The sequence below is a fragment of the Cynocephalus volans genome, chromosome 1 (assembly GCF_027409185.1).
Source record: "Cynocephalus volans isolate mCynVol1 chromosome 1, mCynVol1.pri, whole genome shotgun sequence".
Classification (NCBI taxonomy): domain Eukaryota; kingdom Metazoa; phylum Chordata; class Mammalia; order Dermoptera; family Cynocephalidae; genus Cynocephalus; species Cynocephalus volans.
The window spans coordinates 72,455,099-72,472,280 of record NC_084460.1 but is presented as its reverse complement, the minus strand read 5'-3'; the positions used below and the strand labels follow the sequence as shown (position 1 = coordinate 72,472,280).

At 35.5% G+C, this 17,182-nt stretch overlaps 1 protein-coding gene across 5 annotated transcripts in view; it reads left to right on the top strand.

Moving 5' to 3' along the window:
- Positions 1–16,959, top strand: part of PLSCR4 (phospholipid scramblase 4) — a 51,877-nt gene extending 34,918 nt beyond the window's left edge. For 4 of the 5 annotated variants that reach the window (XM_063093596.1, XM_063093582.1, XM_063093607.1 and 1 more), the window contains 6 exons: positions 536–771; positions 4,266–4,308; positions 5,263–5,489; positions 12,556–12,717; positions 14,232–14,390; positions 15,096–16,959. In XM_063093596.1, the coding sequence (XP_062949666.1) occupies positions 536–771; positions 4,266–4,308; positions 5,263–5,489; positions 12,556–12,717; positions 14,232–14,390; positions 15,096–15,143 (875 nt within the window). In that variant the 3' untranslated portion in view covers positions 15,144–16,959. The remainder of the gene's footprint in view (positions 1–535; positions 772–4,265; positions 4,309–5,262; positions 5,490–12,555; positions 12,718–14,231; positions 14,391–15,095) is intronic. The other variant, XM_063093590.1, reaches the window with a different exon arrangement.
- The last annotated feature ends 223 nt before the right edge of the window (positions 16,960–17,182 follow it).

Below are 17,182 nucleotides of genomic sequence, written 5' to 3'. Positions count from 1 at the left end.
GAGAGCTAGACGATGAGGATACAAACAAGTTATTGAGTCAGAGGCAGCCCAACATAGTCATTAAAAGCACCCCTTTAAAGTGAAGTAGATCTTAGTATCTTTGTGACTTTGAACAATAACAGTAATAAACATAATGACAAAAATTTACAGTGGTAATTACAGGCTGGGCCTTGTACTAATCCCACTAATCCCACTAATACAACCTAATGTAGTAAGTATATTATCTCCAAAGGAAGAACCTAATGCATTGAGAGGCTAACACTCCCTCAATGCTGTGTCCTCATCCTATGCCCTGTAAGTTTCAAACCTTATTTCTGCACCTCTGAAATGGGAATAATATTCTCATAAGGTTTAAGAGGATTAGTTAGTATGTAAATAAATCTTCTTAGTATACTGTTACTGCATGGTACACAGAAAATGGAGTAGTTTGTTATTTTTAAGTAGTTGTGTAATTCATTTCATCTTCTTGTTACGAGTCATGCTAACTTCCAATATATTATAGTGTTATAACACTTTCATTTGTTTTTGAATATAGGGCCCCCTGGACCAGCTGTCCCTCCACCTGCAGGCTACCCAGGAGGTTTGCCTATGGGATACTACAGTCCACAGCAGCCCAGTACTTTCCCTTTGTACCAGCCAACTGGTGGTACCCATCCCATCCAATATCAGCCTGGCAAATATCCTGTGCCCTATCAGTCTGCTCCAATAACATGGATGCCAGGGCCAACTCCTATGCCAAACTGCCCTCCTGGTCTGGAATGCTTAGCACAGGTACTCCTTGCAAATCTAAATTATGTTTTTATGAAATATGACCATGGGTATTATATTAGCCCATTTTGTGTTGCTATAACAGAATTACCTGAGACTGGGTAATTTATAAGGAAAAGGTTTATTTGGCTTACGATTCTGGGACAGCAGCATCTGGCACGGGCCTCAGGCTGCTTCTACTCATGGCAGAAAGTGGCAGGTACAAGCAGATCACATGGCAAGACTAAGCAAAAGAGAGAGAGAGAGAAGGTGCCAGGGTCTTTTAAACAACCAGCTCTTGTGGGAACTAATAGAGTGAGAATTTACTCATTAATCCCCCCCCCCCCCCAAGGAGAGCACTAATCCATTCATGAGGGATCTGCCCCCATGACTCAGTCAGTTTACAACACTGCCACATTGGGGATCAAATTTCCACATGAGTTTTGGAGGGGACAACACATCCAAATGCCATCAGGTATCAACAAGGAGAGACAACAGCTAGAGTAAATGAAGGAGATGGATCAGTGGATACTCTCAAGAAGATGAAAAGAAAACCTGCAAAATGAAAGAAAATACATGCAATCGTGTCTCTGTGAAGGGATTTTTGTCTTGCGTATACAAAGAACACTTAAATGCCTAGTTAATGAGACTGTAGGAAAGGTGATACTAATTTAAGAAATGTGAAGGAGAAGTAGAGTATAGGGATGTTTTTAACGGATGAGTATGGTTTTCATAAAGAATCTATGTTCAGTTTTAAGACATTCAAGATGTCCTCTTGAAGGAAATTAGAAAAATTAGAATAGGAATAGGAAAAGGCTAACATAGATGCTAGCTGTGTCATTTGCTTAGAAGTAAAGAGTTAACATCAAGAAAAGAGACATAAAATGTACAGAACACTAGACAGTGGGTGAACATTTGAGGGCCTTAGCCCCTTGCTTCTCACCACCCGTAGTTCTCATTAGCCATTCCTGCCACCCTCGCAAAACATAATGTGAATAACAATAAGGGACCTAATAATAAGGATATTGCTTCAGACCAAGTTCTAGAGACCTCCTTCACACAACACGATAACTCCCTAATTTCCATCTGTATAAGCATTCTGGAGCTATTAGGACATCTAGTTAAAAAACTGGAGTAATATGCAAAGTTGGCATAAAATAGTACTGTTTAAAAACCCATGTTAGAAACTAAGAAAAAAACCTGCTTAATGAAAGTAAGATAAAGCTAGTATTGGAAATTCCTTAGAAAGTTTTGAATATTGTTTTGCTTTTGAAAAAAGGAAATATTGAAATACATTATAAGCAAGGGACTTCCCAATTCAATACGTGTCTCCTTAGGTAGTTGACCAAGTATTCTTTGGAGGTGACATGTTTCTCTTTTCAATTCTGTATTATCAATAGGGACCCTGTGAATGCTGTGTGTTGAAAACCATTGGTACAATGTATTGTGCTGATGTATGAAAATCCGTATAGTTGGATCAGGAAAATTTGGATAATACATGAGTCAAAAATTTTATTTTTGAACAAAAAAAGTTATCATTTGAGCAAAATATCAACAAAATACAGAGCCAGTCATTCAGATAAAGTAACACAGTAAACCTCTACATTATTTCAAGATCTTATGAAGTGTTTGTAATTAACCACATTTAGAAAGTCTCGTTTCTATATTCTATGATAAATACAGAATTGTTTTTGGAATCTGGTATCTTCTGGAGTTATTTGTCTTTAAAATTGTACAGCTTTGTTTATTTAAATATTAAAAAACAGTTTCTCAATTTCTTCTATTACCCTGACAAGTTAAATTAACATATTTTTTAAGTTCTATTTTCCTTCTCAGGAATGTTTGAATTACAAAAAAAAAAAATGAAAAACAAATAAAACACAGGTTAGTGCCAGACAAATCTGGTTTTTAATTTTATCTCTACTCCCTACTAGCTCCAAAACCTTGAAGAATTTTTGTAACCTCTTGGTGCTTGAATTTCATCATCTGTAAAATAGTACAAGCAATGCCTGCCTTATCAGATTGTTATGAGAATTTTTAATGAGATAAGGCTAGCAATGTGCAATTTTTTGGCCCACACGTCCCACCCAATGGATGACAGCTATGTGGATATCATTAGTTGAAACACCTTCTCATGTGTGTAAAATACATTGAGACAATCATTTCCTCTTTCTACCCTAGTCTTTTTGAGATCTCACATGCAGAGTACATGAATCTTGAGCAAGACTACCAAGAGTCCTTAACATCCAAAGTAGCGGGATTATATTATTTTCAAAGGACTGGCTTTGCCAGTGACTCCACAAGTTTGTCAAAGAACTGTTTCTCAACAGGAACAGCATCTTAGTGGGCAAACTTTTTCCACATTAACGGCATCAGTACTTTAGAATATTTTGCTTTGCTGTGGAAACTTTTACCATGTAGTGAATAGTTTTGCTTTTCAGTTCTAGATTTTAGTATTCTGAATTTTTTAAAGGGACTGTAAATCATTTTAGTAGCCACTTTTGATATTTTATAACACAATTTTAGACCTCTCGCTTGTGTTTTCATAAGAAAATGTTTTTAATTAAGCATGGATTGTGTTCTCTGTACACCTTCCTGTAATTAATCACACCACAAAACATTTCATGTCCAGTTATTTTTAATAGCATTTCAGGGAATGTTCTAGGCTCAGTGGTTAGGAATGGTCTACTGTTATAAATGATCTAAAATTATACAGATATAATCAGTCTGGCCTCAAGGAGGTTTCTTCTCTCCTGCAAGAATGTTCTCAAATATAGCAAATAATGGGCTCATCAAACTGTCCATCTTTAGAGTGATTCCCAAGCAAAGTTAAGATAGAAGTTTTTCTAGTGGTATTCCTAGCCTCCCTTTTCATGGGTTTCCATTTAAGAATGTGTTCTCTCCTTTCCTGCCCTCATGGACTCTGTCATTAAAGTATGCACTTGGGGAAGAACCTGGCATTAGCAACTTAAGTGAATACAAGAGAGTGTGATAACCGCTTTCAGAGGAGCCTGTGAAGTGATGTAAAATTTGACACTCCGTGTGAGGCTCACCCTGGCTTATCTGCTTTTACTAAGCCACTGAGAGAATTGCCTTCTCTATGGCTGGTCCATGTTAAACCATTCTGAACTTCCTAAGCAACTCCATTCTGTGGATGACATGTCAGAGAGACCTGTAAGTAGAGATGATCTAGGAACAATCTCTGTAAACGTAGCTTCTTCTAGGTACTAATACTTTTGCAAGTAGATTTTTTTATATATCAGGCAAGCGTTTGTTTTTTAAAGGGGAACTGGAAGAAAGTGTTTTTCTTATCTGGACAGTGCTGCTAATATCTATGTGATCAGATACAGATAAGCTAATTTCACTTGATAAATTTTTTTTATTCTATTCAATGTCAAAAATATATTTTGGTATTAATTGATACATTTTAATACCTGTCTCATCAGTTTCCTTTATAATGTTAATTTGATTTAATTCTGTTATATCTACCTTCTAATTACTTTGTTCTATTCCAACAGTTGGACAACATACATGTTCTTCAGCATTTTTGTCCTCTGGAAAGTATGTATAATTTTTGTGTTGTTCTACAGTATTGTAATCAGGTGGAAATTTGCATTATACAATATCTAGATCTTTCTTTACATTGATCACTTTTTATTGGTTCGGAGACCAAAAAAACTATCCTATATTATCCTGTCTTTAAGAAAGTCAAAAAGAAATTTTTTTCCTACAATTTTTTTCTATCTGTACATCATATGGTCATAAGCTCTTAGACTTGAAATGGACTTAACATTTTATCTGGTCAGCTCCCCTCTCCCCTCCCTTTACCCATCCTTCCTGTTCCATATTCACCTTTCATAGAACATAAAAGGAGACAGGAGTCTAAATGAATTAGCCCGGGGCACCATAGTCAGCTAGTCAGTGGCAGAGCCAGAGATGGAATCCAGATCTCTGAATTCTAGTCCAGAGCTCTTTCTTTGGGAGTGAGAAGTGGTCACAGTCAGAATGACGCCTGTGCTCACTTCCTCCTTACAAGATCACCGGCCCTCGCTGTACCAGCTCTGTGTACTTGTTTGGCCACCACACAGGTCTTTTGACTTTTCTTGGTTTGTTTTCTTATTGGCAATTAGTAATGACTCTAGTCATCTCAGCATATTTTATGAACCAATTAATTTATGGTCTAATGTATTATTTCATTTAAATGGTTTTATATTAAAGTTTTCTGAATTCAGATAATCCAGGAATATTGTTTCAATCTTTGCTTTTATGTGGAAAAGTCTTAAAATCATTTTACACCGAACTTCTTAAAAGAAACACCTTAAATTTTCAAAATTACTTGAATACTTGTAGGGCATATGAATTTTTCTGGTGTTCTAATCAATGGTATATATATTTCACCTGAAATTTTTAAAAAGTTACTTTGCTTTAAGTACCCAAGAAACCCTAAGCAAGGATTTCTTGAGGCCCAGTTTCAGTGGTTCTAATTTGAGATGTCTTTCTCGTTTTATTTTTTAGTGATGACACATTTTGAAACTAATAATAGATATGATATTAAAAACAACTCAGACCAGATGGTTTACATCGTAACTGAAGACACAGATGACTTTACCAGGAATGCTTATCGGACACTACGGCCCTTCGTTCTCCGGGTAACTGACTGTACAGGCCGAGAAATCATGACAATGCAGAGACCTTTCAGATGCACCTGCTGTTGTTTCTGTTGCCCCTCAGCCAGGCAAGAGGTCAGAGAACAGAGAAGTCTACTACATTGTTTCTTCCTGATCCAACTCTTCACAGCGTGGCTGTGCTCCTTCCAAAAGTACACAAGAGGGATTTTCCCTGCTTCTGCCATTCAGAATGGAAGATGATAATAGCAAGGGAGGAATCCAAATGATCTAACCTAAAGAAAATTAGAGAGGGCTTTTTTGTATTTGTTTCTGCTCTTCAGGGCTAATCAGTGGATCAAGGAAATTAGGGTTGTGATTCTACCAGTTGCATCTACTTAATTAGAAATTTACATATCACATAGAATAGTCACACACATTTATCTAAATTACTACATGTCATCAGATAAGGTAGTGCTGAACATAAGCATATGCTTTTAGAATTGGAAGGGACTCGAGAAAGCTTTACACTACCCATCACAACCCACACAAAAAGATTAAGTGACTAACAAGAGTGTCACACTTGGTATGCTAGAATAAGAATGCAGATGTGATGAAGAATAGTTTAATCTCCTATAATCTGTGCAGTTTTAGGAAAGTTGTTTGCTACAGTGAAAAGAAAAACAGTTTTAAGAGAGACCAACCAGAGTTCAAATTCCAGATATGCCAACTACTTATATTTGGACAATTTGCGTAAACTCTTTGAGACTCTGTTATTTTTTTCTTCTTTTTATTTTAACTTCTCAATGTACAATGTATTTGATATTCATGTCCCTTTACCTGTTTCCCTTTCCTTACTCCCGCTCCCCCCCCCATCTATATCATATCTGTTCACTTGTCTTAACCTGTTCAAGGAATCGTTGTGATTGTTGTGTCTTCTTCCCTCCGCCAATAGTTTATTTGTATATGTATTTATTTATTTTTAGCTCCCGAAAATAAGTGAGAACGTGGTATTTCTCTTTCTGTGCCTGACTTGTTTCACTTAATTTTCTCTAAGTCCATCCATGTTGTTGGGAATGGTAGTATTTAATTCATTTTTATAGCACAGTAGTATTCTATTGTGTCAACATACCACAGTTTCCTTATCCGCTCATCTGATGATGGACATTTCAGCTGTAATTAATCACACCACAATTGTAAATACTGCTGCAATAAACATGGGAGTACAGGTATCCCTTCGGCATGATGATTTCCATTCCTCCAGGTATATTCCCAGCAGTGGAATAGCTATCTGTACTTGTTTGAGGAACTTCCATAACATTCTCCATAAAGGCTGCACCATTTTCCAGTCTCACCAACAGTGTATGAGTGTTCATTTTTCTCCACATCCTTCTCAGTTTTTTGGATATCAGCCATCCTAACTGGAGTGAGATGGTATCTAAAAGTGGTTTTGATTTGCATTTCCCAAATGCTGAGTGATGTTGAGCATTTTTTAATATGTCTGTTAGCAATTCGTATATCTTCCTTTGAGAGATGCCTATTCAGCTCCTTTGCCCATTTTTTAATTGGGTTGTTTGTTTGCTGTAAAATTCTTTCAGTTCCATGTGTATTCGGGTTATTAATCCTCTGTCAGATGTATATTTCGCAAATATTTCCTCCCACTCTGTTAGTTGTCTCTTCACTCTGTTAACTATTTCTTTTGCTGTGCAGGAGCTTTTTAGTTTGATATAATTTCATTTGTTTATTTTTCCTTTAGTTGCCCCTTCTTTTGGGGTCATATTCATGAAGTCTGTACTCACTCCTACTTCCTGGAGTGTTTCCACTTTGTTTTCTTTAAGGAGTCTTATTGTTTCAGGATGTATGTTTAATTCTTTAATACATTTTTAGTTGATTTTGGTATATGGTGAAAGGTATAGGCCTATTTTCATTCTCCTACGTATGAATATCCAGTTTTCCCAGCACCATTTGCTGAAGAGGCAGTCTCTGCCCCAGTGTGTTGACTGAGTGCCTTTGTCAAAAATCAGGTGGCTGTAGGTGCATGGGTTGATTTCTGGGTTCTCTATTCTATTCCATTGATCCATGTGCCTGTTTTTATGCCAGTACCATGCTGTTTGGGTTATTATATATAGCTTTGTAGTATAGTTTAAAGTTAGGTGGTGTAATGCCTCCAGCTTTATTTTTTTTGCTCAGGATTGCTTTGGCTGTGTGTAGTCTTCTGTTACCCAAATGTCTGGATAGATTTTTCCATTTCTGAGGAAAATGCCATTGAAATTTTGATGGGGATTGCATTGAATCTGTAGATCACTTTGGGTAATATGGACATTTTCATAATGTTAATTATTCCAATCCAAGAGCATGGGATATCTTTCCATCTTCTTGTGTCCTCTTTAATTTCTCTCAACAGCGGTTTGTAGTTCTCTTCATAGAGATTTTTCACATCCTTGGTTGACTTTATTCCTAAGTTTTTTTTTTTTTTGGTGGCTATTGTAAATGGGATAACTTTCTTGATTTCTTTTTCTGCATGTTCACTATTGGAGCATAGAAATGCTACTGATTTTTGTGTTGATTTTGTATCCTACAACTTCGCTGAAATCATTTATCAACTCTAAGAGTTTTTTTGTAGTCTTTAGGCTGTTCAATATATGGGATCATGTCATCTGCAAACAGGGACGGTTTGACTTTATCTTTTCCAATCTGGATGCACTTTATTTCCTTCTCTTCTCTAATTGCTCTGGCTAGTACTTCCAATACTATGTTGAATAGGAGTGGTGAGAGTGGGCATCCTTATCTAGTTCCTGTTCTTAAAGGAAAAGCTTTCAGCTTTTCCCCATTCAGGATGATATTGGCAGTGGGTTTATCATATATGGCTTTAATTGTGTTGAGATAATTTGGCTTGGTTTTGGTAGTTTGTATGTGTCCAGAAATTTATCCCTTTCCTCCAGATTTTCAAATTTGTGGGCATATAGTTGTTTATACTAGTTCTAATGATTCTTTGTATTTCTAAGGTATCAGTTGTAATATCACCTTTTTCATTTCTAATTTTTATTATTTGTGTTTTCTTTCTTTTTCTAGTTAGTCATGCTAATGGTTTGTCAATTTTATTTATCTTTTTAAAAAACCAACTTTTTGTTTCATTGATTTGTTGCATCATTTTGGGTTTTTCTATTTCATTTAGTTCTGCTCTGATCTTAATTATTTCTTTCCTTCTACTAATGTGGGGTTTGGATTGTTTTTGTTTTTCTAGTTCTTTAAGGTGAAGTGTTAGGTTGTTTACTTGACATCTTCCCATTCTTCTGAACTAAGGATTTAATGCAATAAATTTCCCCCTTAGTACTGCTTTTGCAGTATCCCATAGGTTTTGATATGATGTGTCATTATTTTCATTAGTTTCAAGATATTTTTTGATGTCTTGTTTAATTTTTTCTTGGACCCATATATCATTAAGTAGAAGGTTGTTTAATTTCAATGTGTTTGTATGGTTTCCAAAGTTTCATTTGTTATTTCTAATTTTAATCCATTGTGGTCTGAAAAAATACATGGAATAATTCCAGTTTGTTTTTTTTTTAATTTGTTGAGACTTGATTTGTGACCTCACATGTGTTCTATCCTGGAGAATGTTCCATGTGCTGATGAGAAGAATGAATATTCTGAGGTTGTTGGATGGAATGTTCTGTAGATATCTGCCAAGTCCAATTGGTCTAAAGTGTTATTTAGATCTTGTGTTTCTCTATTGATTTTTTGTCTAGATGATCTTTCCAATGTTGAGAGTTGGGTGTTCAGGTCCCCTGCTATTATGGTATTAGTATCTATCTCATTCTTTAAGTCTCATAGCTTTTGCTTTATAAATATGGCTGCTCCGATATTGGGTGTGTATATGTTTATGATTGTTATGTCTTCTTGATGGGTAGATCCTGTTATCATTATATAGTTGCCTTCTTTATCTCTTTTTATGGTTTCTGGTTTAAAGTCTATTTTATCTGATATAAGAATAGCTGCTCCAGCTCATTTTTTATTTCTATTTGCATGGTATATCTTTTTCCATACTTTCACTCTTACTCTGTGTGTGTCTTTACAAGTGAAGTGAGTCTCTTGAAGGCAGCATATTGTTGGGTCCATCTTTTTAATCCAGTCAGTCTGTGTCTTTTGAGTGGGGAATTTAATCCTTTTACATTAAGAGCTGTTATTGAAAAGTGATGATTTACTCCTAGCATTTTATTCATTTTTGTTTGGATGTCTTAAGTGTCTTTTGTTCCTTTCTTTCTGGTTTACTGTTTGTCTTCTGTATTTGTTGGTTTCTTGGGTTGTAGATAACCTTTTTTTCCTCTTCATTGTTAGCATTTTTATTTTACTAGTGGGTTTTGATTTTTCTTGAGTTTTCTTGGCAGTGATGGTGGTTTTTCAGGTACCAAACCCAGTACTCCCCTGAGAATTTCTTGTAAGGCTGGTTGTATGGTAGTGAACTCTTGCAGTTCTTGTTTATCTGAGAAATATACTATTTGTCCTTCATTTTGGAAGGATAGGCTTGCTGAGTATAGTATTCTTGGCTGGCAATTTTTGTCTTTTAGTATTTTGAATATATCATCCCATTCTTTTCTGGCTTTTAGGGTTTCTGATGAAAAGTCTGATGTTAGTCTGATAAGGGCTCTCTAATATGTGACTTTCTGCTTCTCTCTTGCAGCTTTTTTAAGATTATCTCTTTGTCTTTGAGTTTTGCCAATTTGACTATAACAGGTCTTACTGAGGACCTTTTTGGGTTGAATATGCTTTGGGCCTCCTGAATCTGAATATCTGTGACTTTCCATACATCTGGGAAGTTTTCTGCTATTATTTCCTTGAACATGTTTTTAATGCCATTTTCTTTTTCCTCCCCTTCTGGAATACCCACAAATCAGATATTTGAGCCCTTCAGTTGTCTATTGTCTCTCTTATATTGTCTTCAATTTTTTTAATTCTTTTTTTTTTTTTTTGGTCTCCCTGTATTAATTCAAACAGCCTGTCGTCAAGGTCAGAAATTCTCTTCTCTGCTTGTTCTAGCCTGCTGGTTAAACTCTCTGCCATGTTTTTTATTTCGTTGAATGAATTCTTCAGCTCCACAAGCTCTGCTACGTTCTTTTTCAGGGCTTTGATTTCTTTGTACATTTCTTCTTTCCAGTCCTGTATATTTTTCTTCATTTCATTGTGTTGTCTAACTGAGTGTTCTTGTATCTCATTTAGTTTTAATAGAATTATTCAAAATTCCTTGTCAATCATTTCAAGGACTTCCTATTCTATAGGATGTAGAGCTTGGGAGTTATTATTTTCCTTTGGTGGTGGTGTACTTTGTTGATTTTTCATATTTCTCTTATCTCTCCTTTGATATTTAGTCATTCTGGCAGGGGGTATCACCTGGGGAGCAGGCAGGCACCACCAGACCCCAGCCCAGACCAGTCCCCACCACCCAGAGAGGCCCAAGAGCCACCAGGCCCACACACCCTGAGTCAGTCACGCCAGAACAGGCAGGTGCCACACGACCCCCTGCCCAGGCCAGTCCCCCACTGCCCAGAGACTCTGTGTTCTTATTGATAAAGTGGATAGAACAATACCTGATAGGATTACTGGGATATTTAAATGATATGTCAAGTACCAGCATTAACTAAATATTAATTTATTTATAAGTCTCTCTGTGCCTTAATTTATTTACCTGTAAAAAGCAGATATTAATAGTACTTACCTGGTAGGATGATTGTTTTGAGGACTAAGTAGTAAATAAATGTCAATTCCTTAGCATAATGCCTGGCAAATAGTATAGTGCTCAATGAATATTACGTATTGTTCCCAGATATCTTACTGCTTTATCATTATTGTCTTTGTAATTACAGCATTATATTTGAAGTGGATCTCTACATTTTATCCTCAAACCTTTTAGATATAGTAGGCATTTTTTAATATATTTGTGAGTTGTTTTTAAAGTCAAAGCCTATAAAGGTAGCCTTCTGAGATCACAAGAAGCGAGGATAGAGTAACGCAAATCAAAATTACAAACTCAATTCAATTTATGAATCTTTTGTCCCATAAGATTATTTAGGGTTTTTTGGTTTTTTGTTTTTTAGATTTCTCCACTTTTACTTGTATTTATGTGTGTGTGAATTTAGTTTATGCAGTTTTATCAGCTGTATAGATTTCTGTATTCACCACTACAAACGAATACCAAATAGTTCCATCACCACAAAATCCCCTCTTATTACCACCCCCTCTTCTTTCCCCCTCTTCATCCCTAACTACTGGCAACCACTAATCTGTACTCTAGCTCTATAATTTTGTCATTTTAAAAATGTTATATAAACAAAATTATATAATACATAGCTTTTCAAGATTAGTTTTATTTCCACCCGGTGTATTTACCTTGAGATTAATATAAGTTGTTCCGTATATCAATAGTTCATTCCTTTTAATGGCTGAGTAGTATATCGTGGTATGAATTTTTTAAAAGCAATTTATGTTTATACAATTGTGATTTTTTATTTCTTAGGCTTAAACTTATATGAGATATCAGTTCTTCTAGGAAGCGATCAAATTTATGTATTTGTGTATAGCTATAAATTCACATATATGAACAATAATATCTCGATTTGACAATTCATGAAGTTGTGCGGTTCTGCCCCATGTCCTCTGTAGTCTTTTCCCAAAATTCTTAGGAAAGTTCATATGACACCAGAGAAATAGTCCATAGAACTTTTACTTTGGGCTTTTACCATATAATTTAGATTTTATGACTCTTTTGTTATTTTTAGTTCTTCAAAAAGGAATGTTATAAAGATAATTAAATAAAACTGGGTAGTGGACAAAACTCTTTAAAAACTATACACACTCTGTTGTTTTCACAATATACAATTTTCAATGTGCCTCTTTTCTCTTTTCTTTTATGATTATCATATCTGAGATTTGGTTTTATCCAATTTAAAATATAAGAGGTTAGCTTGTTACTGTTTCATGGATTGTGCAAAGATATGAGATTCCTAGATAAGAGACAAAGGACATTATTACAGCTCAGCAGATAGCATGAGCATCAGCATGTTTGTGTAGGTTCCTGTCTCCACATTCTAGGGGTTGGTGCAGAGAAGCCCAGGCGATGCTGCATGTAGAAGATCTCATCTAGATTGTGTCGATGTGTGTGTGTGTACATATGTATGTGGCATCCTGACCTCTGTCATCACTTCATTTGCAGCTGGAGGTGCAGTGTCCTCCTGGAGTCACCATTGGCTTTGTTGCAGAACACTGGAACCTGTGCAGGGCAGTTTACAGCATCCAAAACGAGAAGAAAGAGAATGTGATGAGAGTGCGTGGGCCGTGCTCAACCTACGGCTGTGGTTCAGATTCTGTTTTTGAGGTGAACATATGTAAAAATAATATTTCTACTATTTTTTCGTGCATGTACTAACAGAATTCAGAAGGATCTAGCTTTAGGCAATTTTTTTCATGTGGATGACTGAAGTAGTATGAGCAAATGATTGGTAGTAGTTGGTACCAAATGATTTTCAGATTATTGTTAGTAGATTGCTTAATGTTTTCCAATATGTGAGGTCCTTTATTAATTTATTTATTTTTACTGGATACATGTTGATTGTACATATTTATGGGGTACAGAATTATATTCCAATTCATTTATACAATGTGTGATGATCAAATTAGGGTAATTAACATATTCATCATTCCAAAAATTTATTATTTCTTTGGTGAGCTCCGTTTTTATGATTTCAGTGCTTGATAAAGATAAAAATAAATCATTTAAAACATTAAACCATCTGAGAGCAAATAGCCTGATGTAATTCATTTATTTTATTCTGGGCTGTATTTAATTAACCATTTTTTCCAAAGATTTCCATGATGAGAATATAGGTTATAGGTGTTATGCAAGAGCCCAGTATATCACAGAACATATAGAGTATGCGTATCGTTTGTAAATTGCTTATTTGCAGGATAGAGGTCTGTCTGCATCCTCAAGAAATAGGATAACACTGATTAACATGGATAAAATTCATAGTAGGTTATATTGTGACATTTTCTCAAGAAAAAGAAAGCCCTTTTATATTGCCTTTATCTCAGTGGCTACCCTATGAATCTGACAAAGAAAATTCATAGTATTTCCTGGGCTTCTTAAAGAGTACTTTCTGAATGCCTGCAATTCAGTGAGGCTTATCATCTGCTAAAATTGCTCATTCCAATATTTCCTATGATAGCCAATAAATTTTCCTTAGTTCTTATTGTATATCACGTAACATTAAGCATTGCTTATTAAAAGACCATTGCGGGAAATGTAGATAAGCCAAATTCCTAGGGCAGGGTGTGTGTGTGTGTGATCATTCTCATGGCCAAGAGACATTAGACGTCAGTATTTTTGTATGGGGCAAGTGCCAAGATCCCCTTTTGGAGACTGAAGCCCTTGGGTACCCTGACCTATGTTGAGAATACAGAGTGGATTTGGCCCACAAAAGCTTGAGTGACGTAAAGCACACAGTGCCATGCCTTTCTGCTTTTGCTTATAGGTTTCCCTAGACTAGAAATGAATGTCAATCTCCAATTCCCACACTTTGCTCTATGAAGAAGAATTTGACAATCACTTCAAATTATATATCCTCTGAAAAGCTCCCCATTAACTCATTTGAAGGTGTAGAAGGAGCACTGGCCTGAGAATTATAAAATATACACCAGTTTACTTATTAACCAGTTGACAGGAACTTAACCTTTCTTTGTCATAATTTCTTCATTTGAAATTATGTAATTACTGTATTCTTTTCCTGCATTGTATGTGCTATCTCAGTGTAAATTGCTTCTAAATAGAAGGTGAAAATGTGTACTTTAATACCTTTCAGTCATCATAAAGTCCCACTGTTGTCATTTTAGGTCAAATCCCTTGATGGTGTGTCCAGCATTGGCAGTGTCATCAGGAGGTGGAATGGCATGTTGTCAGCGATGGCAGACGCTGACCATTTTGACATTCACTTCCCACTGGATCTGGATGTGAAGATGAAAGCCATGGTCTTTGGAGCCTGCTTCCTCATCGTAAGCCTTTTGATTTCGAATTATCCTGAGAGAATCGCTCTTTCTGCTGAAAACCAGTGCAGTGAGGTGGAAAGGGAACACACTTTGAAAGCAGGCCCCTTCTGTCTCTGCCACTTGCTAGTCACGTGTTCTGCAAAGTATTTAACAATTGCACGCTTCAGTTTTCTTATCTGTAAAGTAAACATCCTTGTATTTTTCAGGATTATGAATGTTACCTATCACATGGGTAAAGTGCCAGCAGAGTGCTTGGAAGATGTTAGGCGTGCAGTGGGTGTGACTGTCATTGAAACACGTTGTCACTCTCACTGCTTACAGATGCCTGTCCTAGCACTTCTTAATGAGATAAAATACCTTTGAAGCTGATGTTCTTTCCCCTTTCCTTGGGGGGAAGACTGCCAGAAGGACTGCCTCAGGATAGTCCTTGCTGTAGTACCATTCTTAGATTTATCAAGATTTTCCTCCTTTTAATGATTAAATTTAGTTAATTGACACCCAAGATGGAAAGCTTATTGTTTACCAACAGTTCCAAGTTTGTAATTGCTGCTCTTTGCATTAGGTTCTCTACACAAAGATTTTATTAGATGTATTAATTTTTAACTGGAATGGGAGACTCCCCTGATAAATTATGAAGTATAATATTGTACGCATTATACCTGATTATGTTTCCTCCAATCTGTATGCATATAATTATTTTTCCAATTTCAGGACTTCATGTATTTTGAAAGATCTCCACCACAACGTTCATCAAGATAGAAGGATACAACAAATCATCAATTACGGTTAATAAAAAAATTGGAAAACTTGGATTAGGCTTAGAGTCAACCCTCAATTGTTTGCAAGTGTATTTTCTGCTTTGCAGATTATTTTTATTGGGTGTTAGCTTTGACAGATAGGCTGGGTGTGTGAGTACAACAACACAATCTAAATGTGTGTTTCAATTGAGTGTCTGTCCACTTAGTAGACAAGGAGTTCTTCCTGAAAAACTGTTACTCATCGACCAAGTAAACATACACAAAATAAGCTTGAAAACACTATAAACATAAGATAAGTGAAAATGAGCCCTAGAGCTCTCACATTAATAGGTAGTGAAATGGTGGGCTCTTTAGCGTAATCTTTGCAGTGACATGGTAACATGACTTCTACCTGTAACTGTCTCTTACCTCTCCTCTCCATCAACAGGTCCTGTTAGACAAACTTGATTCCAGGTGAAAAGATTGATACTCTTTTAAAACAAAAAGGAAGGCCCACAGAAACATTGTATTTTATTGTACAAGGAAAATTTAACTTGCATACAGATATCAAATCTATTCTGCCAAGTTTATAAAAGTTTCAATGGGAAATTTGATTTTATAACAAAATAAAACATGTATGTTTTTAATTATAAGGTTTATATTTTCCATGACTGTTTCCTCATTCCCTGGCATGGACAATAAGGAGCTGCCTATATATGAAGGCAGGATCAGACTATCAGGAAAGGAGCTGACTGAAGCCACAGCCAGTCACAATCTCTGAGCAATTTAGAGATATCAGTAAGAAGATTGCATTTAATACATTTATATATAATACATTTATACATTTAATACATAACCTCTCTTGGTAACAGATGCCTTATATATAAAATATGTTTGGCTGTATCTCTAAGATTGCCTATTGAACCTTTGTATCTTATGTGATGTGACGCAGAAGAGATCATTGTTTTTTCTTTCAAGAAGATCCCTGGTGATTGCCATGCTGTTCTAATGGCAAGAAATGGGGTTATGTATGTTTTAAATTTTGAAATGTGGTATTTTCTGTAGCACTTTATAGGAGCAAAAGCTGCAAATTCTAACACTGTTTAAAACTGCTTTGCTGCTTTTTTATTTACATGATAGGCAAATATGTATCTACAGAAAGAAAATAACAAAACACAGCAAAGATGCTACTTCTCTGTGATCTACAGCTTATCAATAAAGACTATGTAGGACCAGGGAAAAACTATCAATTGTGCTTATTTGTATAACTAATTAAAAGCACAGTGTATAAGTGAATACACTTTGATTAACTTGCCCCCACTGCACTTTAGCTTCTTACCTGGACATGGACTATGTTCTTTCAACACAGCCTGTACATCCAGTGGAATGTATTGTTATGCGCCTTATTAAAGAAAGAAGGCCTCAGTGTCCTTAGGTGGGGTTATTCTGAGATTTGGGCCTTAGCCCACAGTTCTTTTGAAATTAAAGAAAGGTGCCTCATTTTTTAATTATATTTATCTTTTCATGGTTAAAGTTGTTTTACTCAATTTCTTGTAATGTTCATTTTTACATGCTGCTACTAGCGTTTTTTTAAAAAAAGTAAAGCTGCTGCATTCTAAAATAATAATTGCCTTATATTTGAAAAGGCAATTGCAATCTTACACAGACATATGTATTTTCTATACTGATATCCAGCATTTAATATAGAAAATCAGACAAGTAGTATTCACAAAGTTTATCTTTTTTTTATTTTTACTTGCCTACATCCCTGTATTCCAAGACCTGCTGCATAATACTAATATATGTATATATATTTAGCTTTGACTTGACATTTTAAATCTCCATTTAAAAGTTTTTGTGATCTTAACATGTCTTTTACAGTTACAATTTCTCTTTTCTTAAAAAATGTCGTGTCATATTTTTATAATACAATTCATATTATAATTCCTATATTTCTTAATGGTATTTCATTGTGTAAACTGATCAGGTTGATTAAAAAGCAAACAAGCCATTCTCTGAAATTTGTGTGTTTTCATGCTTCCTCATATTGTATTTGGCTTT